This window comes from Ranitomeya variabilis, chromosome 2 (assembly GCF_051348905.1).
Source record: "Ranitomeya variabilis isolate aRanVar5 chromosome 2, aRanVar5.hap1, whole genome shotgun sequence".
NCBI classification, from domain to species: Eukaryota; Metazoa; Chordata; class Amphibia; order Anura; family Dendrobatidae; genus Ranitomeya; species Ranitomeya variabilis.
In genome coordinates, this window is record NC_135233.1 from 1069006427 (window position 1) to 1069029389 (window position 22963).

At 42.6% G+C, this 22963-nt stretch overlaps 1 protein-coding gene across 1 annotated transcript in view; it reads left to right on the top strand.

The window, feature by feature from the left end:
- CYP39A1 (cytochrome P450 family 39 subfamily A member 1) overlaps window positions 1-22963 on the top strand; it is a 105806-nt gene that overhangs the window by 44266 nt on the left and 38577 nt on the right. Inside the window, exons 8-11 of the mRNA XM_077291560.1 lie at window positions 3567-3700; window positions 3803-3898; window positions 10070-10158; window positions 19952-20039. Of these exons, the coding sequence (XP_077147675.1) occupies window positions 3567-3700; window positions 3803-3898; window positions 10070-10158; window positions 19952-20039 (407 nt within the window). The remainder of the gene's footprint in view (window positions 1-3566; window positions 3701-3802; window positions 3899-10069; window positions 10159-19951; window positions 20040-22963) is intronic.

The window sequence follows — 22963 nt, forward strand, 5'->3', positions numbered from 1 at the left end:
TTATTTTATTTAAAACTAAAAAAAAAAAAAAAAGTTTATGTTTGCCATTGTTTATTTTATTTGTTATTATTATTTTGTTTGGTGACCGGACCAGAAGGTCAAAGTAGTTATTCTGTATATACTGTATAATATGTGTGAGAGGAGAGAATGAGCGGCTGGACCAGTGTTCAGTATACGGATTATTTTCTGGCTAATATTTTTGTTATGTTTTCTGCTATTATTGTTGTTATGTTTTTCATTTTTATAATAAAAGATCTACAGGATGTAACCCAGGATCAGTAATGTAATGTATGTACACAGTGACTGCACCAGCAGAATAGTGAGTGCAGCTCTGGAGTATAATACAGGATGTAACTCAGGATCAGTACAGGATCAGTAATGTAATGTATGTACACAGTGACTGCACCAGCAGAATAGTGAGTGCAGCTCTGGGGTATAATACAGGATGTAACTCAGGATCAGTAATGTAATGTATGTACACAGTGACTGCACCAGCAGAATAGTGAGTGCAGCTCTGGGGTATAATACAGGATGTAACTCAGGATCAGTAATGTAATGTATGTACACAGTGACTGCACCAGCAGAATAGTGAGTGCAGCTCTGGGGTATAATACAGGATGTTACTCAGGATTAGTAATGTAATGTATATACACAGTGACTGCACCAGCAGAATAGTGAGTGCAGCTCTGGGGTATAATACAGGATGTAACTCAGGATCAGTAATATAATGTATGTACACAGTGACTGCACCAGTAGAACAGTGAGAGCAGCTCTGGGGTATAATACAAGATGTAACTCAGGATCAGTAATGTAATGTATGTACACAGTGACTGCACCAGCAGAATAGTGAGTGCAGCTCTGGGGTATAATACAGGGTGTAACTCAGGATCAGTAATGTAATGTATGTACACAGTGACTGCACCAGCAGAATAGTGAGTGCAGCTCTGGGGTATAATACAGGATGTAACTCAGGATTAGCAATGTAATGTATGTGCACAGTGACTCCACCAGCAGAATAGTGAGTGCAGCTCTGGGGTATAATACAGGATGTAACTCCAGATCAGTAATGTAATGTATGTACACAGTGACTGCGCCAGCAGAATAGTGAGTGCAGCTCTGGGGTATAATACAGGAGGTAACTCATGATCAGTAATGTAATGTATGTACACAGTGACTGCACCAGCAGAATAGTGAGTGCAGCTCTGGGGTATAATACAGGATGTAACTCAGGATCAGTAATATAATGTATGTACACAGTGACTGCACCAGCAGAATAGTGAGTGCAGCTCTGGGGTATAATACAGGATGTAACTCCGGATCAGTAATGTAATGTATGTACACAGTGACTGCACCAGCAGAATAGTGAGTGCAGCTCTGGGGTATAATACAGGAGGTAACTCATGATCAGTAATGTAATGTATGTACACAGTGACTGCACCAGCAGAATAGTGAGTGCAGCTCTGGGGTATAATACAAGATGTAACTCAGGATCAGTAATGTAATGTATGTACACAGTGACTGCACCAGCAGAATAGTGAGTGCTGCTCTGGAGTATAATACAGGAGATAACTCAGGATTAGTAATGTAATGTATATACACAGTGACTGCACCAGCAGAATAGTGAGTGCAGCTCTGGGGTATAATACAGGATGTAACTCAGGATCAGTAATATAATGTATGTACACAGTGACTGCACCAGTAGAACAGTGAGAGCAGCTCTGGGGTATAATACAAGATGTAACTCAGGATCAGTAATATAATGTATGTACACAGTGACTGCACCAGCAGAATAGTGAGTGCTGCTCTGGAGTATAATACAGGAGATAACTCAGGATTAGTAATGTAATGTATATACACAGTGACTGCACCAGCAGAATAGTGAGTGCAGCTCTGGGGTATAATACAGGATGTAACTCAGGATCAGTAATATAATGTATGTACACAGTGACTGCACCAGCAGAATAGTGAGAGCAGCTCTGGGGTATAATACAAGATGTAACTCAGGATCAGTAATATAATGTATGTACACAGAACAACTTATTTATCCCAAATGCTGATGGCAGGGTGAATCTTGACAAGCCTTTTTGTCCTGACCAGGGTATTTATATTCAGAGCTAGGGCAGTAGGCTGAATCCTTGCCCCGGGAAAAGGAAAGTTCCGCTGCTTCCATATTCTCATGACAGGGATTTTTTTCATTCCTTATGTATTTCTACTGTTCACCACCGGATGGCAGTGGTGATACTCCAGATCTATAGGATCCGCTGTGCGGAATCTAAGCGGAATGTTAGACACGGCATCGAAATTCCTATTTATCACCGCGGATTTGAGTCTGCATGTAGGAGAGCGATTGTGCTATTTAATAAGAGGAGAGAACCCGCTCTGCCAAAATACTACTTGATGCACTTAGGAAAATATTTCTCCATGTGTTACATGGAATTCGAGCGGTCTCCATCATTATATGTAACACGTGTTATTTATAACCTCTGAGGTATGTGCAGTTGTAGAGGCATCACCAGTGAAAGGTGGACACATAGTAGTGATGGGGTAAAGGTAGCGCTTGTACCTGGGCCCCAGAGCAGTAAGGGACCCAATGTTTCTTTACCATCAGGTGAGGACCTGCTATAAGTTTTGCACCAGGTGCCCAGCAGATTCAAGTTACACCTCTGTTAATTAAAGTGTTAGTTCACCTGTCTGGAAAGTGAACTTTAAGGAGTCTTCTGGTTCTGACAGAAGCAGCAGCAGCATGGAGGACATTATAAACCAGTATTGAGCAGTGTAGATGTGAATCCAGCTCTGGAATGATGTAAAAGATTTGATAGAAAGCTGCGGTAAACACGATCTTTCTGTTTCTCACTATGCTTGTTTCTTCTCCCTGCTCTTCACTCCACCTCCCTACACTCTTAATACTGTATACTAGTAGGAGGTGTAACCTGATACCTCTCCATTTTATCTTGAGCAAGACAAAGTTGAGTTGTCATTTTTTGTAGAGTAGAATGTGAGTTCAGGTGGCAAGGGGGAATGGAAGAAGAGGCTCATATGTGGAGAAAAAAAAAGCATCACATCACCCTATCACTGCCAGCATCTGTACTCCAAAGGAGTACATAAGTGCAACTAAAAGCGGCCGAATAGACTGTGGAAAAGTTAGCATTTTGAAGCCACTTTTCTTTTTGTATAGGAATGAAGTCAAATCCCATAATAAAGCGATTTGTAAAGTTTCATAACTCTCCATGCTGGACAATATTATAAAAAAAAATCTAAAGAAAAGTTTAGTTACTCTTTAAATGAAAGCTAGTAGTGTGATGAGACCTTAGTGAAGGACTTACAGTTTCCCTACAGCGGCTACTACAGGAGAAATGGAGTATTACACTTCAACAAATGGCGGTCAGTGTGACAGAATCAACTGAGCTGAGAAAAGGGTAGAATTTCTGTTATAGTTGGGGGCCTCCTCTGTGACATTAATTGTCTCGTAATTTACTTTTCACTTGTTGACCATTCAGTGCAAGGACAACTCCTCGATATTGGATAGGCTGCTGTCTCCTGAATGTTTGTGTCTCTGTCTCTTTAAGGTAAGCAATCATTGAACATAACCGAAGTAGAACTGGCGAAACTTCCGTTCATTAAATCCTGCATCCTCGAAGCCATACGTCTCAGGTCACCGGGCGCCATTACCAGGAAAGTCCTTCAACCCTTGAGACTTTATGTAGGTCGTTATTTATGTAGTGGCGGCCATATTGGCTGTCTTACATGTATATTTGTGTCTTACCATGTGTCTATGTAACTGTGCCGCCCTCTATCCATTCAGGATTATGAGATCCCCGCTGGCGACTTGTTGATGTTATCTCCATATTGGCTTCACCGGGACCCAAAGCACTTTCCAGAACCAAATATGTACAGACCGGTAAGTTCCAGCATGGCTGCGAGGGAACGCTATGTAGGACGCCCTTAGAGGGGAACTTGAGTATCAACTGGGCCTCTCACCACAGATGGACTTTAACCCCTTAACGCAAAATCATTTACAAGTACATCATCACGGCATGTATTTTGCCACATTAGTATGTGATCAGGATGGCTGCGCGGGAGCTGAGCCCATGCTATTCGCAGTAGTAGGCACGGGATGAGTTTGACAGAGGGAGAGTTCTCCCTCTGTCAGCTCATTGCCTTCCCATGCACTGTATTTCTGTGCTGCTAAACGGAGGCCGAACAAAGGACTCCCTATTCTTATCAGATCCTAGCGGAGGCGAGGCCTAATGGATTACCTGAAAAAGAAATGTATAAATTGGCATACATGCAATGTGTAGGAGCATGTTCACACTGGACATTGAACCGACAAAACCTGAGAAACGCAATGAACATATACCCTGCTGTGAGTAAGAAAAAGCAATAGTGAATATAAATAACATAGGGTACTTAGTAAACATTGTTTTTGACCAAAAAAAAGTGTAAAAGCCATCCCACCCACCTCGACAAGGTGTACCCATCGGGAGGGTCCTAACCTCTAGTAGTATTAATGCCTTACCATGTGTCAAAAATTATCTCAATGTCAATAAGGACCGGAACCCGACTGTGGACACTCAGCCATGGGAAGCTATATAAATGTAATGTCAGGACTCTGAACATTTTTTATTACCTTTTGTGCATTACTGCCCTTTTCCAAGATGGCGTCTTTGGTCTCATGTGCACTGTGTCTTCCTGCTATAAAACTCCACCCCAGCTTTCAGTCTGTGCTAGAATATTCTGCCTTGCATCCAGCTCCTGACCTCTGATTACTCCCTGGCTATATACCTGCTCCTATAAACCTGTGTGGTGATCCTGCTACTCTGCTCTGAGTTCCTGCTGCATACACCAGTTTCCAGTAATCCTCCTTCATCTGCTGCTCGTGTTTACTTCCATCTGCATTTGCTGGACATGTAAGCTGTTGCTGCTCTGCAAAAACCTGAGACTATTACCCAGGCCTCCCTGGTTGAGCTAAGATTATTATTATTATTAAGCTATTATTTGAACTGCCTTATAAGCATATCTATCTGTGTTTGGACTAAAACAAGGACTTATTCGTGTCAAGTATCCTCAAGAATAACTGTGCTTCATAGACTTTCTGCGTGATTTCATTTTCCTCTGAAGTTTCCTATAGACTGCTAAGCTGCGTTTAATATTTACACCAAGTGTTGTGGACTTGAGTTTCTCTCTGCACCTGTTTGAATCACCGTGTGATAATATAGACTTTACCACTTATAAAACTGTGTCCTGTAGTTGTCTTGTTCCACGCAAAGAGTCTCCTGAGTTATCCCCTATAATTATTACATGTAATGTCCAGCTCAAGGAAAGGGAAACCATGCCCTTGTGTGCAAAAACCTAAAGCACAGCCTGCTTGGCCCTTACTCACATTGATGCCATTTTGAGGTTTTAATACTAGAGGTTAGGACCGTCCCGATTAGGAACACCTTGGCGCTGGTGGGATGGCCTTGATGCTTTTTTTTTTTTTAATAAACAAAAAATGTTTTCCAAGTTCCCTATCTTATTGATATGCACTATTGCTTTTTACTTCCAGCAGGGTATATGTTCATCTTGATTCTTTCTTAGGTTTTGTGTGTTTAATGGCCAGTGTGAACATGCTCCTACACATTGCATGAATACCAGCTTATACTCCAGTTTATTTTTTCGGTTTTGCTTTAGGTTCTTGCATGCAAAAGCGTGGCCTCCCTTTTTTTTGAGCTGGGCATTACATTCATATAGCTTCCTGTGGCTGAAATTAAATAATTGAACCCCGGTCCTGCCTGGCTCTTATTCACGTTTAGATAATTTTTGACACATGGTAAAGATTTATTACTAGAGGTTAGGACCATCCCGATTGGGGTCACCTTGTCGCTGGTGGGATGGCTTTTACATTTTTAAAAAAATCAAAAGCAGTGTTTACCAGGTCCCCTATGTTACTTATAGACACTATTGCTTTTTTCTTACTTATAGCAGTGTATGTGCTCATTATATTTCTAGCTTAGGTTTCACCTGTGAGTGTGGCAGGCTCAGATGATGCACTGCACTATATAAGTAGTGGAGAGCATTACTTGTGTGATCAATAGGTCACATATTCCCGTCTCCTGGTGGGTCTAATAAATGATAAAAAAAAATAAAAAAATTCTCAATTAAAAGTTTTAGATTTGGAAAAAAAAAATTCCGAGAGGATAGCACAGTTTTAGTATTGTTCCATCCGTAACAGTCCATACATCAGAAATAATTTAATTGTTTATCCCGTGCGGTGAATAATTAACAAAAATAAAAACAATGCAAGAACTGCTGGTCCTGCCTCGCCCAAATTTTTTTATAAAAAGTAATCAAAAACTCAAATGTACTCCAAAATGGTGCCAATAAAAACACTGCAGTGATGTTCTAAATTGTCACTGCAAAGTGGCACAACTATACGCGACCGTGCAGCGGCAGCAGCAGTGAGCCGGTAGTCAGACACATCGGGACTCCCCATAAAGATGACAGACAGTACAGTGGCTTGCGAAAGTATTCCCCTGCCCCATGGTATTTTTGAGTTTTGCTACCTCAAAACCTGGAATTTCACTATTTTTTTGGAGGGTTTGCATCAGTTCATATAAAGACCGTGCCTACAACTGTGAACATTTGATTTATTTTGTTTGTGAAGCAAATAACAAATAGCACAAAATAGCTGAAAACTTCAGTGTGCATAACTATTCACCCCCTAAAGTCAGTACTTTGTAGAGCCTCCTTTTGCAGCAATTACAGCTTCAGGTCACTTTGGATAAGTCTCTGAGCTTTCCACATCTTGCCATTGGGATTTTTGCCCATTTCTCAAGGAAAAACTTCTCCAGCTCCTTCAAGTTAGATGGTTTCCTCTGGTGAACAGCAATCTTCAAGTCTGAACACAGATTCTCAATTGGATTAAGGTCTGGACTGTGACTCGGCCACTCGAAAACATTTACACGTTTCCCCTTAAACTACTCGAGTGTTGCTTTAGCAGTATGCTTTGGGCCATTGTCTTGTTGGAAGCTGAACCTCCGTCCCAGTCTCAAATCACTGACACACTGAAACAGGTTTTGCTGAAGAATATTCTTTATGCCTGTAATTTCCACCATCCATCTTCTCCTCAAATAGGACCATTTTCCCTATCCCTGCTGCAGAAAAACATCTCTACAGCTTGATGATGCCACCAACATGTTTCACTGCGGGCATGGTGTTTTGGGGATGATGATCTGTGTTGGTTTGGCGCAAGACATAGCGTTTACCTTGGTGGCCAAAAATATCAATTTTGGCCTCATCTGCACACAGCACCTTCCTCCATAAATTTTGTGAGTCTTTTTGAAATGCAAAATGAGCCTTACAATTTGTTTGTGCAAGTAAATGCTTTTTTTTCTGTCCACTCTTCCATAAAGGCCACCTCTATGGAATGTACAGTTTATTGCAGTCATATGGACAGATACTCCAGTCTCTGCTTGGGAACTCTGCAGCTCCTTCACGGTTACCTTGGTCTCTGGGCTGCTTCTCTGATTTAATGCCCTCATTACTCAGACTGAGAGTTTTGGTGGGCTGCCCTGTCTTGGCAGGTTTGTTGTGTTAGCATGTTCTTTCCATTTGATGATAATGGATTTGATGGTGCTTCGGGGGATCATTAAAGATTGGTTTTATAACCCAACCCTGACTTGTTCTTCTCAACAGCTTTGTCCCTGACTTATTTGGAGATCTCCTTGGTCGTCATGGTGTTGTTTGGTTAGTGGTGTCTCTTGCTTAATGGCTATGTATAGTGAGGGGGCAGGACTTGCTGGATCCTAGAAGATCCAGTCATCTCTGCTATGCAGCCAGGAGGCTTAATTTCTCCTGTAACTGGGGAGAATATATCAGTCTGTGTTTCAGGGCAAATCAGGTAAAAAAATACACTGCTCAAAAAAAATAAAGGGAACACTAAAATCCACATACTAGATATCACTGAATGAAATATTCCAGTTGTAAATCTTTATTCTTTACAATACTGGAATGTGTTGAGAACAATAAAACCTAAAAATGATCAATGTAAATCACAACTAATATCCCATGGAGGTCTGGAGTTGGAATGATGCTCAAAATCAAAGTGGAAAATCAAATTGCAGGCTGATCCTGCTTCAGTGGAAATGCCTCAAGACAAGGAAATGATGCTCAGTAGTGTGTGTGGCCTCCACATGCCTGTATGACCTCCCTACAATGCCTGGGCATGCTGCTGATGAGGCGGCGGATGGTCTCCTGAGGGATCTCCTCCCATTCCTGGACTAAAGCATCCACCAACTCCTGGACAGTCTGTGGTGCAACGTGACATTGGTGGATGGAGCGAGACATGATGACCCAGATGTGTTCAATCAGATTCAGGTCTGGGGAACGGGCGGGCCTGTCCATAGCTTCAATGCCTTCATCTTGCAGGAACAGCTGACACACTCCAGCCACATGAGGTCTGGCATTGTCCTGCATTAGGTGGAGCCCAGAGCCAACCGCACCAGCATATGGTCTCACGAGGGGTCTGAGGATCTCATCTCGGTACCTAATGGCAGTCAGGCTACCTCTGGTGAGCACATGGAGGGCTGTGCGGCCCTCCAAAGAAATGCCACCCCCACACCATTACTGACCCACTGCCAAATCGGTCATGCTGAAGGATGTTGCGGGCAACAGATCACTCTCCACGGCGTCTCCAGAATTTGTCATGTCTGTCACATGTGCTCAGTGCTAACCTACTTTCATCTGTGAAGAGCACAGGGCGCCAGTGGCGAATTTGCCAATCCTGGTGTTCTGTGGCAAATGCCAAGCCTCCTGCATGGTGTTGTGAGCACAACCCCCATCTGTGGACGTCGGGCACTCAGACCATCCTCATGGAGTTGGTTTCTAACCATTTGTGCAGACACATGCACATTTGTGGCCTGCTGGAGGTCATTTTGCAGGGCTCTGGCAGTGCTCCTCCTGTTCCTCTTTGCACAAAGGTGTGGTAGCGGTCCTGCTGCTGGGTTGTTGCCCTCCTACAGCCCCCTCCACATCTCCTGATGTACTGGCCTGTCTCCTGGTAGCGCCTCCAGCCTATGGAGACTACGCTGACAGACACAGCAAACCTTCTTGCCACAGCTCGCATTGATGTGCCATCCTGGATGAGCTGCACTACCTGAGCCACTTGTGTGGTTGTAGAGTCCGTTTCATGCTACCACGAGTGTGAAAGCACAACCAACATTCAAAAGAGACCAAAACATCAGCCAGAAAGCATTGGTACTGAGATGTGGTCTGCGGTCCCCACCTGCAGAACCACGCCTTTATTGAGGGTGTCTTGATAATTGCCAATAATTTGCATCTGTTGTCTATTCCATTTGCACAACACTATGTGAAATTGATTGTCAATCAGTGTTGTTTCCTAAGTGAACAGTTTGATTTCACACAAGTTTGATTTACTTGGAGTTATATTCTGTGGTTTAAGTGTTCCCTTTATTTTTTTTTAGCAGTGTATATAAATTTTCAAATATTTTTCTCACTTCACCAAGGTAGACCATTGAGTGCTGATGCATCACACACAAATCGGATTATAAAAATATTTAAACACAGGTTGTAATGTAACAAAATAGGGGGGGTGAATACTTTTGTAGACCACTGTACTTGACTAAAACTAAATGAATTTGGTATCATTATAATTGTTCTGACGCACAGAATACATTTCTCAACTTTATTTTTGCGGAGGATAAATTACGTAACATTTAAAATGTAAAAAAAAATTAGAAGGTAGGTAATAAACTATATACCACTAAAATCTACAACTTATCACAGACAAACCCAGTCCTGATGCAGCTACGTAAGCGGGATAAATGTATGCCTCCTGGAACACAATAAGGAAAAAAATATGTTTGATCATTAAGAGGGTAATGATCACCATAATGTCCTCTTCCCCACATAAGTCCAGCAGAAAGCTCGATTTTATTTCCAGAATATCTCTTATTTGCCTTTGAATATTCTGTATTAAAGCAATAAACTATTTTTATTCTAGGGAAGTGCAGCTCTGATTATTTACTCAAGGCCTCATTGGAAAAAAAATATATATTTTTTTTTCCCACAGGAACGATGGAAAAAGGCAAATTTAGAGAAGAATGTTTTCCTAGATGGTTTTGTAGCCTTTGGCGGAGGAAAGTTCCAGTGCCCGGGAAGGTCAGTAATACAGCCTGGTGGTGGTTATACTTCAACACCAGCAATGGTGGCTCAGCGCAGACGCTTCAAGCATAACACAACACTGACAGATTACACACTTTACTAATTGGCTGTATGTAAATATCTATGCAACGTGAAAACACTTTTATTATGATCAATAACAAAGACTGAGGGGCTGATACATTAAGACCACACCTGTGGGGTGTACCATATAGAGGATCTGTCAGCTCTCCTGTGTGGTGTAGTATATAGAGGATCTGTCAGCTCTCCTGTGTGGTGTATTATATAGAGGATCTGTTATCTCTTCTGTGTGGTGTAGTATATAGAGGATCTGTCAGCTCTCCTGTGTGGTGTAGTATATAGAGGATCTGTCAGCTCTCCTGTGTGGTGTAGTATATAGGGGATCTGTCAGCTCTCCTGTGTGGTGTAGTATATAGAGGATCTGTCAGCTCTCTTGTGTGGTGTAGTATATAGAGGATCTGTCAGCTCTCCTGTGTGGTGTAGTATATAGAGGATCTGTCAGCTCTCCTGTGTGGTGTAGTATATAGGGGATCTGTCGGCTCTCCTGTGTGGTGTAGTATATAGAGGATCTGTCAGCTCTCCTGTGTGGTGTAGTATATAGAAGATCCGTCAGCTCTCCTGTGTGGTGTATTATATAGAGGATCTGTCAGCTCTCCTGTGTGGTGTAGTATATAGAGGATCTGTCAGCTCTCCTGTGTGGTGTAGTGTATAGAGGATCTGTCAGCTCTCCTGTGTGGTGTATTATATAGAGGATCTGTTATCTCTTCTGTGTGGTGTAGTATATAGAGGATCTGTCAGCTCTCCTGTGTGGTGTAGTATATAGAGGATCTGTCGGCTCTCCTGTGTGGTGTAGTATATAGAGGATCTGTCAGCTCTCCTGTGTGGTGTAGTATATAGAGGATCTGTCGGCTCTCCTGTGTGGTGTAGTATATAGAGGATCTGTCAGCTCTCCTGTGTGGTGTAGTATATAGAGGATCTGTCAGCTCTCCTGTGTGGTGTAGTATATAGAGGATCTGTCAGCTCTTCTGTGTGGTGTAGTATATAGAGGATCTGTCAGCTCTCCTGTGTGGTGTAGTATATAGAGGATCTGTCAGCTCTCCTGTGTGGTGTAGTATATAGAGGATCTGTCAGCTCTCCTGTGTGGTGTAGTATATAGAGGATCTGTCAGCTCTCCTGTGTGGTGTAGTATATAGGGGATCTGTCGGCTCTCCTGTGTGGTGTAGTATATAGAGGATCTGTCAGCTCTCCTGTGTGGTGTAGTATATAGAAGATCCGTCAGCTCTCCTGTGTGGTGTATTATATAGAGGATCTGTCAGCTCTCCTGTGTGGTGTAGTATATAGAGGATCTGTCAGCTCTCCTGTGTGGTGTAGTGTATAGAGGATCTGTCAGCTCTCCTGTGTGGTGTATTATATAGAGGATCTGTTATCTCTTCTGTGTGGTGTAGTATATAGAGGATCTGTCAGCTCTCCTGTGTGGTGTAGTATATAGAGGATCTGTCGGCTCTCCTGTGTGGTGTAGTATATAGAGGATCTGTCAGCTCTCCTGTGTGGTGTAGTATATAGAGGATCTGTCGGCTCTCCTGTGTGGTGTAGTATATAGAGGATCTGGCAGCTCCCCTGTGTGGTGTAGTATATAGAGGATCTGTCAGCTCTCCTGTGTGGTGTAGTATATAGAGGATCTGTCAGCTCTCCTGTGTGGTGTAGTATATAGAAGATCTGTCAGCTCTCCTGTGTGGTGTAGTATATAGAGGATCTGTCAGCTCTCCTGTGTGGTGTAGTATATAGAGGATCTGTCAGCTCTCCTGTGTGGTGTAGTATATAGAGGATCTGTCAGCTTTCCTGTGTGGTGTAGTATATAGAGGATCTGTCAGCTCTCTCGTGTGGTGTAGTATATAGAGGATCTGTCAGCTCTCCTGTGTGGTGTATCATATAGAGGATCTGTCAGCTCTCCTGTGTGGTGTAGTATATAGAGGATCTGTCGGCTCTCCTGTGTGGTGTAGTATATACAGGATCTGTCAGCTCTCCTGTGTGGTGTAGTATATAGAGGATCTCTCCTGTGTGGTGTAGTATATACAGGATCTGTCAGCTCTCCTGTGTGGTGTAGTATATAGAGGATCTGTCAGCTCCCCTGTGTGGTGTAGTATATAGAGGATATGTCGGCTCTCCTGTGTGGTATAGTATATAGAGGATCTGTCAGCTCTCCTGTATGGTGTAGTATATAGAGGATCTGTCGGCTCTCCTGTATGGTGTAGTATATAGAGGATATGTCGGCTCTCCTGTGTGGTGTAGTATATAGAGGATCTGTCAGCTCTCCTGTGTGGTGTAGTATATAGAGGATCTGTCAGCTCTCCTGTATGGTGTAGTATATAGAGGATCTGTCGGCTCTCCTGTATGGTGTAGTATATAGAGGATATGTCGGCTCTCCTGTATGGTGTAGTATATAGAGGATATGTCGGCTCTCCTGTGTGGTGTAGTATATAGAGGATCTGTCAGCTCTCCTGTGTGGTGTAGTATATAGAGGATCTGTCAGCTCTCCCGTGTGGTGTAGTATATAGAGGATCTGTCAGCTCTCCCGTGTGGTGTAGTATATAGAGGATCTGTCAGCTCTCCCGTGTGGTGTAGTATATAGAGGATCTGTCAGCTGTCCCGTGTGGTGTAGTATATAGAGGATCTGTCAGCTCTCCTGTGTGGTGTAGTATATAGAGGATCTTTCCTGTGTAGTGTAGTATATAGAGTTGTGATGGGCAATTAATGACAATGGTCATTGTTATGGAACCAATAAAATGAAATTAATTCTGCTCAATATTAATATTAATATATTAATTATAATTATTTTATATGAATATTAAATATATCAGTTAATATTGAGTAGAATTAAGTATGCTGACATGCCCCGTTATACAGTAAGAGCTCACACACAGTCCTCTATACACAGTCTGAGACCCTCACATAGTGTCTCTATGTACAATAGGAGCTGTCACATAGTCCCCTATATACATCATGAGCCCCCACATAGCCGCCTATATACAGTATTAGCCCACACATAGCCTCCTATATAGAGTATTAGCCCACACATAGCCTCCTATAGACAGCTTGAGACCCCAATAGCCTCTTATATACAGCATGAGCCCCCACATAGTCTCCTATATACAGTGAGCCCCACATAGCCTCCTATATACAGTATGAGCCTGCTATATACAGTATCAGCCCTCACACAGTCTCCTATATACAGCATGAGCCCCCACATAGTCTCCTATATACAGTGAGCCCCACATAGCCTCCTATATACAGTATGAGCCTGCTATATACAGTATCAGCCCTCACACAGTCTCCTATATACAGTATGAGCCCCCCACATAGTTTCCTATATACAGTATGAGCCTCCTATATACAGTATGAGCCCACACATAGTCTCCTATATACAGTATGAGCTCTCACATAGTCTCCTATATACAGTATGAGCCCTCACAGTCTCCTATATACAGTATGAGCCTCCTATATACAGTATGAGCCCACACATAGTCTCCTATATACAGTATGAGCCCTCACATAGTCTCCTATATACAGTATGAGCTCTCACATAGTCTCCTATATACAGTATGAGCTCTCACATAGTCTCCTATATACAGTATGAGCCCTCACATAGTCTCCTATATACAGTATGAGCCTCCTATATACAGTATGAGCCCACACATAGTCTCCTATATACAGTATGAGCCCTCACATAGTCTCCTATATACAGTATGAGCTTCCTATATACAGTATGAGCCCACACATAGTCTCCTATATACAGTATGAGCTTCCTATATACAGTATGAGCCCTCACATAGTCTCCTATATACAGTATGAGCTCTCACATAGTCTCCTATATACAGTATGAGCCCACACATAGTCTCCTATATACAGTATGAGCCCTCACATAGTCTCCTATATACAGTATGAGCTTCCTATATACAGTATGAGCCCACACATAGTCTCCTATATACAGTATGAGCTTCCTATATACAGTATGAGCCCTCACATAGTCTCCTATATACAGTATGAGCTTCCTATATACAGTATGAGCCCACACATAGTCTCCTATATACAGTATGAGCTTCCTATATACAGTATGAGCCCTCACATAGTCTCCTATATACAGTATGAGCTCTCACATAGTCTCCTATATACAGTATGAGCCCTCACATAGTCTCCTATATACAGTATGAGCCCTCACATAGTCTCCTATATACAGTATGAGCTTCCTATATACAGTATGAGCCCACACATAGTCTCCTATATACAGTATGAGCCCACACATAGTCTCCTATATACAGTATGAGTAGCCTGTTGTATGCAGTATAGGCCCCCACATAGCCTCCATGTATACAGAGTGAGCCCCCACATAACCCTTGAATATGCATATAAACATCCTATACACATGAAATAAAACAACACCACCATATAGTCTCCTCACTCCTGTTGCTCCGGGGCTCTGCTCTCTCCTATGCCCTGACTCTCATCACTGATGTCATGGCGTCTGCTGTCTGACATGCTGCTTGGTGTAAGATGGAGCCGGTGACTCCGTCCTCCTCCAGTGTATTCGCAGCTATCTGCATTCGGCGGATGCGTATAGCAGTGACAGCGGGTGGCTGCGGATGGATGGCGGGGGAGGGCTTGGTGCTTCCCGAGGGCCACTGTTTCAGCCATTCGGCTGTCTCGGTCCGCGGCCCGGATGTGGCCGCAGTTCTCCCGGCTCTGATATGGAGGACGCATTATATGTGTATTAATTGTTATTCTGCATTGGTGTCTTTTGTTGCTTTGCTTTCCCACCACTTGTGCTGATGAGACCTCCTGTCATCGGGTTATTTATACCTCGTAGTTCTGCCTTGATGCGGCTTTTGAAAAATAAGAAGAGCACTTAATGTGTAAAAGTCAGGACGACCCTTATCTACTCTGCTGGTGATGGAAAGACACAATACAACTTTTCCGATGTCTGTCTGGCGCCAGGCCAGGACCCTTGTCTCTCTTATTAATTCTTCTTCTTGTGCTCTTCTAGATTTTCTCTTGTTCGTTCTTTCTTTATTTTTTTCCTCTATATCTAGCCTTAAAGTTTTTCTTTGAGATATATAACTGTGAATACCTACCTGTTTTTCATGAAAAAAAATAGTGAAGTAGTCACCGCCCCACCCACTCAATATGTAAATTTTGGTCTATTTATGATTGCTTCATTTGAAAAGCTTAGCCAGCCCCCTTCTGTCTTAGCCAGCCCCCTTCTGTCTATTGATTGACTGTGATTGAGATGGGGGCTGGCTTAGCTATTTAATTTTATAGTTAGCCAGCTCCCCCCTACACACAGAGCTTCCAAACCTGGGACTGAGGCTGAAAGCTGAATATTTTGGAAATAAAAATATGTTGCGTACCTTATATTCCTGTGTAAAAAAAAAAGTTGTTGTTTCTTTGCAAGTGGATAACTCCATTAAGGATATGTTGAATAATTATATACAGGTCTTCATAAATTTTACAGTTCACATCGCAGAATGTCCGTACGGAACAATGAAGGAGTTAATCGCGAACTGAAATATCTTCCATTTTTCACACAGTCTATTTTGGGCCGAGGCTTGGGATCGTGGGATCTCCTGGGAATCAGGCAGACAGTAACAGACTCATGTTTATCATCCCATGCAGCGGACGCTGCGACAAAGAACATAAAACTTGAAAAGACCCCTCCGTGACCACCTGACCCCGAGTCTCCTCCCACAGAATCTGTTCTTTAGACTTTTTCCAAGGATTCACTTTCACCAGTGTTGCAATTCTTCTTTGATATCATTAGTTTAAATTTTACATTTTCCCTCTGTGATGTCATCATTTCTGTCCTATCACAGTGATCACTCCTCTGTGATGTCATTATTTCTATCCAACTAGTGACCACTCCTCTATGATGTCATCATTTCTATCCTATCACAGTGACCACTCCTCTGTGATGTCATCATTTGTATCCTGCAAAAGTGATCACTCCTCTATGATGTCATCATTTCTATCCTATCACAGTGACCACTCCTCTGTGATGTCATCATTTCTATCCTATCACAGTGATCACTCCTCTGTGATGTCATCATTTCTATCCTGCAAAAGTGATCACTCCTCTATGATGTCATCATTTCTATCCTATCACAGTGACCACTCCTCTGTGATGTCATCATTTCTATCCTATCACAGTGATCACTCCTCTGTGATGTCATCATTTCTATCCTGCAAAAGTGATCACTCCTCTATGATGTCATCATTTCTATCCTATCACAGTGATCACTCCTCTTTGATGTCATCATTTCTATCCTGCAAAAGTGATCACTCCTCTATGATGTCATCATTTCTAACCTACCACAGTGATCACTCCTCTGTAATGTAATTATTTCTATCCAACTAGTGACCACTCCTCTGTGATGTCATCATTTCTATCCTGCAAAAGTGACCACTCCTCTGTGATGTCATCATTTCTATCCTACAAAAGTGATCACTCCTCTTTGATGTCATCATTTCTATCCTATCAGTGATCACTCCTCTGTGATGTCATCATTTCTAACCTACCACAGTGATCACTCCTCTGTGATGTCATCATTTCTATGCTATCACAGTGATCACTCCTCTGTGATGTCATCATTTCTATGCTATCACAGTGATCACTCCTCTGTGATGTCATCATTTCTATGCTATCACAGTGATCACTCCTCTATGATGTCATCATTTCTATCCTATCACAGTGATCACTCCTCTGTGATGTCATAATTTGTATCCTACCAAAGTAATCACTCCTCTGTGATGTCATCATTTCCATCCTATCAGAGTGATCACTCCTCTGTGATGTCATCATTTATATCCTATCAAAGTGATCACTCATCTATGATGTTATTTCTATCCTACCAAAGTGATCACACCTCTGTGATGTCACTCCTATCCATCTCTTTCCCCTGTGATGTCACTGCTTCTCTCCTTTCCCTCTGATGTCACTGCTTCTCTCTTTTCCTTTTGATGTCACTGCTTCTCTCCTTTCCCTCTGATGTCACTGCTTCTCTCTTTTCCCTCTGATGTCACTGCATCTCTCTTTTCCCTCTGATGTCACTGCTTCTCTTTTCACAGTGATGTCACCGCTTCTCTCTTTTCCCTCTGATGTCACTGCTTCTCTCTTTTCCCTGTGATGTCACTGCTTCTCTACTTTCCCTTTGATTTCACTGCTCTCCTTTCCCTCTGATGTCACTGCTTCTCTATTTTCCCTTTGATGTCACTGCTTCTCTCCTTTCCCTCTGATGTCACTGCTTCTCTCTTTTCCCTCTGATGTCACTGCTTCTCTCCTTTCCCTCTGATGTCACTGCTTCTCTCTTTTCCCTCTGATGTCACTGCTTCTCTCTTTTCCCTCTGATGTCACTGCATCTCTCTTTTCCCTCTGATGTCACTGCCTCTGTCTTTTCCCTCTGATGTCACTGCTTCTCTCCTTTCCCTCTGATGTCACTGCTTCTCTCCTTTCCCTCTGATGTCACTGCTTCTCTCTTTTCCCTCTGATGTCACTGCATCTCTCTTTTCCCTCTGATGTCACTGCCTCTGTCTTTTCCCTCTGATGTCACCGCTTCTCTCTTTTCACTGTGAAGTCACCGCTTCTCTCTTTTCCCTCTGATGTCACTGCTTCTCTCTTTTCCCTCTGATGTCACTGCTTCTCTCTTTTCCCTCTGATGTCACTGCATCTCTCTTTTCCCTCTGATGTCACTGCCTCTGTCTTTTCCCTCTGATGTCACTGCATCTCTCTTTTCACTGTGAAGTCACCGCTTCTCTCTTTTCCCTGTGATGTCACTGCTTCTCTACTTTCCCTTTGATTTCACTGCTCTCCTTTCCCTCTGATGTCACTGCTTCTCTATTTTCCCTTTGATGTCACTGCTTCTCTCCTTTCCCTCTGATGTCACTGCTTCTCTCTTTTCCCTCTGATGTCACTGCTTCTCTCCTTTCCCTCTGATGTCACTGCTTCTCTATTTTCCCTCTGATGTCACTGCTTCTCTCTTTTCCCTCTGATGTCACTGCATCTCTCTTTTCCCTCTGATGTCACTGCCTCTGTCTTTTCCCTCTGATGTCACCGCTTCTCTCTTTTCACTGTGAAGTCACCGCTTCTCTCTTTTCCCTCTGATGTCACTGCTTCTCTCTTTTCCCTCTGATGTCACTGCTTCTCTCTTTTCCCTCTGATGTCACCGCTTCTCTCTTTTCCCTCTGATGTCACCGCTTCTCTCTTTTCCCTCTGATGTCACTGCTTCTCTATTTTCCCTCTGATGTCACTGCTTCTCTCTTTTCCCTCTGATGTCACTGCATCTCTCTTTTCCCTCTGATGTCACTGCCTCTGTCTTTTCCCTCTGATGTCACTGCTTCTCTCCTTTCCCTCTGATGTCACTGCTTCTCTCCTTTCCCTCTGATGTCACTGCTTCTCTCCTTTCCCTCTGATGTCACTGCTTCTCTCTTTTCCCTCTGATGTCACTGCATCTCTCTTTTCCCTCTGATGTCACTGCCTCTGTCTTTTCCCTCTGATGTCACCGCTTCTCTCTTTTCACTGTGAAGTCACCGCTTCTCTCTTTTCCTTCTGATGTCACTGCTTCTCTCTTTTCCCTCTGATGTCACTGCTTCTCTCTTTTCCCTCTGATGTCACTGCATCTCTCTTTTCCCTCTGATGTCACTGCCTCTGTCTTTTCCCTCTGATGTCACTGCATCTCTCTTTTCACTGTGAAGTCACCGCTTCTCTCTTTTCCCTGTGATGTCACTGCTTCTCTACTTTCCCTTTGATTTCACTGCTCTCCTTTCCCTCTGATGTCACTGCTTCTCTATTTTCCCTTTGATGTCACTGCTTCTCTCCTTTCCCTCTGATGTCACTGCTTCTCTCTTTTCCCTCTGATGTCACTGCTTCTCTCCTTTCCCTCTGATGTCACTGCTTCTCTATTTTCCCTCTGATGTCACTGCTTCTCTCTTTTCCCTCTGATGTCACTGCATCTCTCTTTTCCCTCTGATGTCACTGCCTCTGTCTTTTCCCTCTGATGTCACCGCTTCTCTCTTTTCACTGTGAAGTCACCGCTTCTCTCTTTTCCCTCTGATGTCACTGCTTCTCTCTTTTCCCTCTGATGTCACTGCTTCTCTCTTTTCCCTCTGATGTCACCGCTTCTCTCTTTTCCCTCTGATGTCACCGCTTCTCTCTTTTCCCTCTGATGTCACTGCTTCTCTATTTTCCCTCTGATGTCACTGCTTCTCTCTTTTCCCTCTGATGTCACTGCTTCTCTCTTTTCCCTCTGATGTCACTGCTTCTTTCTTTTCTCTGTGATCTCAGTATCTGCCTTCTTGATGGCCATGTCCTGTAAGTCTTTCTCTCTTAGTGACACAGCTGAGATCCCTTTTCCCTCATTTTGTTTATTTCAACCACATAATTCTGAACTTGTATCTAACTTGATTTCTCATCTCTATGTCCGTACAATGTTGAGACTTTGCTGTCTCTGAACTGCTCCATTTCTATTTTCAGAGGTCTGCAGTATACATAATAATCAGGTGCCCGTCCATTACTTGGGGTTCCCCTTACAATGATGCTGCAGACAAAACAGCATCCAATGTAATTAGTCAGCATGAATGTGTACGCCTCTCTTGGCCTTATGTACGAGGTGAGATCTGTAGGTCAGACGTAGCTCCCCCACTCCAGGCTATAGGAATTCTTCTGCATTTGATCGATTCTTGCCTATAACACACTGCCAGAGGCTGACCTATGTATACTTTTATTCAGATGGTTCGCGCTCATGGAAATCCAAATGCTGCTTGTTCTGATGCTCCACAAGTATGAATTCCAGCTCTTGGATCCCGTTCCCAGAGAGGTACTTGTCAATGTTTTTATTTTTATAATTCCTATCTCTTCTTCTTACATTCGACAACTTCACCAGGATTAAAAATATTCTCGACATTCCAGATCTGTTATGAAGTATTTCCCTTTATTAATCAGCAGCTGCCACCGGATAAGGAGCACATGGAAATAGTGATGTCAGCCGGACTTGGCGGCATCTGCTTGGCACATTTGACCCTCTTGACACCAGTTAATTGCCCCTCTCTATCATCTGAGACAGCTATAGCGGATCGACAAGGTCGGCTTATCTCTTAAAGCTGTGAGGAAAACTTTTTCAGGCCAAAATATCTGTCGTCTTTTTAGATGGAACATTTCTCTGTAAAATACATGTACCAAATGGTTTGGAGGCTTTGTGCCTAATATTTTTTTTTTGAGAAGTATTCACACACAGCGGGTGAAATAAGTATTGAACACGTCACCAATTTTTTAAGTAAATCTATTTCTAAAGGTGCCATTGACATGAAATTTTCACCAGATGTCGGTAACAACCCATCCAATCCACACAGGGAAAGAATCAAACCATGGATGTCCATAAATTGTGTAATAATGAGAAATGGCAAAGGGAAAAATTGCTATACAGGTATATATAGTGGCTTCATTCATATAATGTTCCCTAAAATTGTATTATGTAGTGCCCCCTAAGATGGTGCTATACTTGATACCCCCTCAAATGGTGTTACATAGTTAATACAATTGAAAAAAAAAAAGATAAATGTCCCATCAAGTTCAACCAAGGGATGGGAGATTATAAAGGTACATGTAAAACCACAAAACACGATCTGGCCCGCTCCAGAAGAGCTCATCTTTCTCTCCTGATCCAAATTGTCCATCCACTGAGCCAAACATTCAGAAAATAACTTTTCACATTTCCATAATTAACGTATTTGTTATTTTCTTCTAAAAACAAAAAAATAAAAAATCAAAGCCTTTTTTATAAACCATCAATAGTTCCCGCTGAGGTTGGCTATTCCATAAATTATGAGTTCTTATGGTTAAAAAAGCCTTTTATCCTCTGGAGATTGAACCATTCTTTCGACCAGACAGAGGAAGCCCACTCTTATCTTTTGTGAGGGTGTTATATGAAACAGCTCTTGAACATACGTTTTCTATGAGTCATTTGTGTACTTGTACAAGTTAATTGACGTCTCTTCCCAGGACTAAATAAATCTTTCCTCATAACTAAGACCCTCCATGCCCTTTGTTAGTTTTGTTGTTCACTTTGGTACCTTTTCTAGCTCCAGGACCTCTTTTCTATGAATTGATGCCCAGATTGAACTGCATGTTCCAGATGTGTTCGCACTATGCAAAGTGGTCATATTATTAGTATTAGTCCCTGTCCCGAGAGTCCATGCCTCTTATAATACATGACAATATCCTGCTGGCTTTAGAAGCTGCTGATTGACCTTACTTGCTGTTATTTAGTCTGTGATCTACAAGTACACCTAGATCCTTCTCTACAAGTGACTCTCCTAGTTTTACACCCCCTTAGTATATATGGTGTCCTCAGGGTATTAGTGTCCAGGTGTAACATTCTCATTAATCCACATCCACGTGGATTCCCGAACACTCAGATTGTCCAATTCCACCTGTAGTCTTTGAGAATCCTCCATAGACAGCATCGTACTATACAGCTTCATGTTATCTACGAGAAAAAACAGGAACAACGCTATTAATCCCGTCTTCTATATCATTCATAAAAAACAGAACCTCATAGATCACAGTCCGACTAGCCTGTATAGTATCCCATGAATGTGAAGAATCGTCACCTAACTTTCCCAGAAACTATAGAACATTGACGGCTCCAGGACTTTTTTTCGAAGTTTGCTGAAAATGCTCTTTAATATTTTATGGGGCTCCTCACCATAAACTCCATTACGGGCCACCTTCTCTTTGTTTTCACTAGTTAATTGAGCCCCTTGGCATGAAGTATAATGTGGCATCTCGTTAACTTAATCAGTCCAGTGTCACAGTGGAAAGTCCGGGTCACCCCTGAGCGCGGCAGTGTGATGAGATGCCATCCATTGCCTCACATATTTCTCATTCTTGTCATATGAATCACAGATTGGAAGCGGAAAATGAGTGTTGATAGCTGTGTATGTGCTGGATTCGGTCCACCCCGCTGGAAGAATGATGACCTTGAGTGGTATTGCTAACGTTTTGTATCATATAACACTGTGCGTGGGGCGCAAGATGCCGACTGGCTGCAACCCACAGACGTAAGGGTCCTTAACTACTGCAGCTTCATGGCACAATCCGTAGGTCGCTGCTATCTTTCCTGGAAAGCGACTGTGAGAGTTACAACTTCTAACAAAAAGGTGAAAGATGATTTGTTTAAAGGACCGACCTAACACAACCATCATAACCATACAAACATTAATGGATAGGCTCAACCTCAAACCACATGTATATATAGACATGTCACTTCATAAATACTGTACATTACTATTCTGACTCATGGATATGTAGAACGCAGTGGTGCCTGGATAGGCCTTTCTTTTGGGCGCTTCCGTATTGACCTGTACTCACGTTCATACCGATTTATCAGATAGCTTAACTCAGCCACGATCTCATGTAAGAAGACTCCAGGAAAAGAGGATTGCTTTAACCGAAATTCTTGTATTATGATGAAAGTAGCAGGTAAAAAGGAATATTCAACAGAGGACATGTAATAGGATGCATACAGATATGGGGATGATGACAAAATGGAGAATAAGGGCGTGAACAAACATACATCACAGGACTACAGTGAGAGAGTTGGGACAAAATAAAGGGAAAGGCAAACTTCTGCCTAGAAAGAAAGGATGGAACACAAACAATGCAAACATTAAATGATTTCTCAAGTCGTGGGACATGACACTCCCCGTCTGAAATCCTTGGATTTCACGATGTCCGTAATTT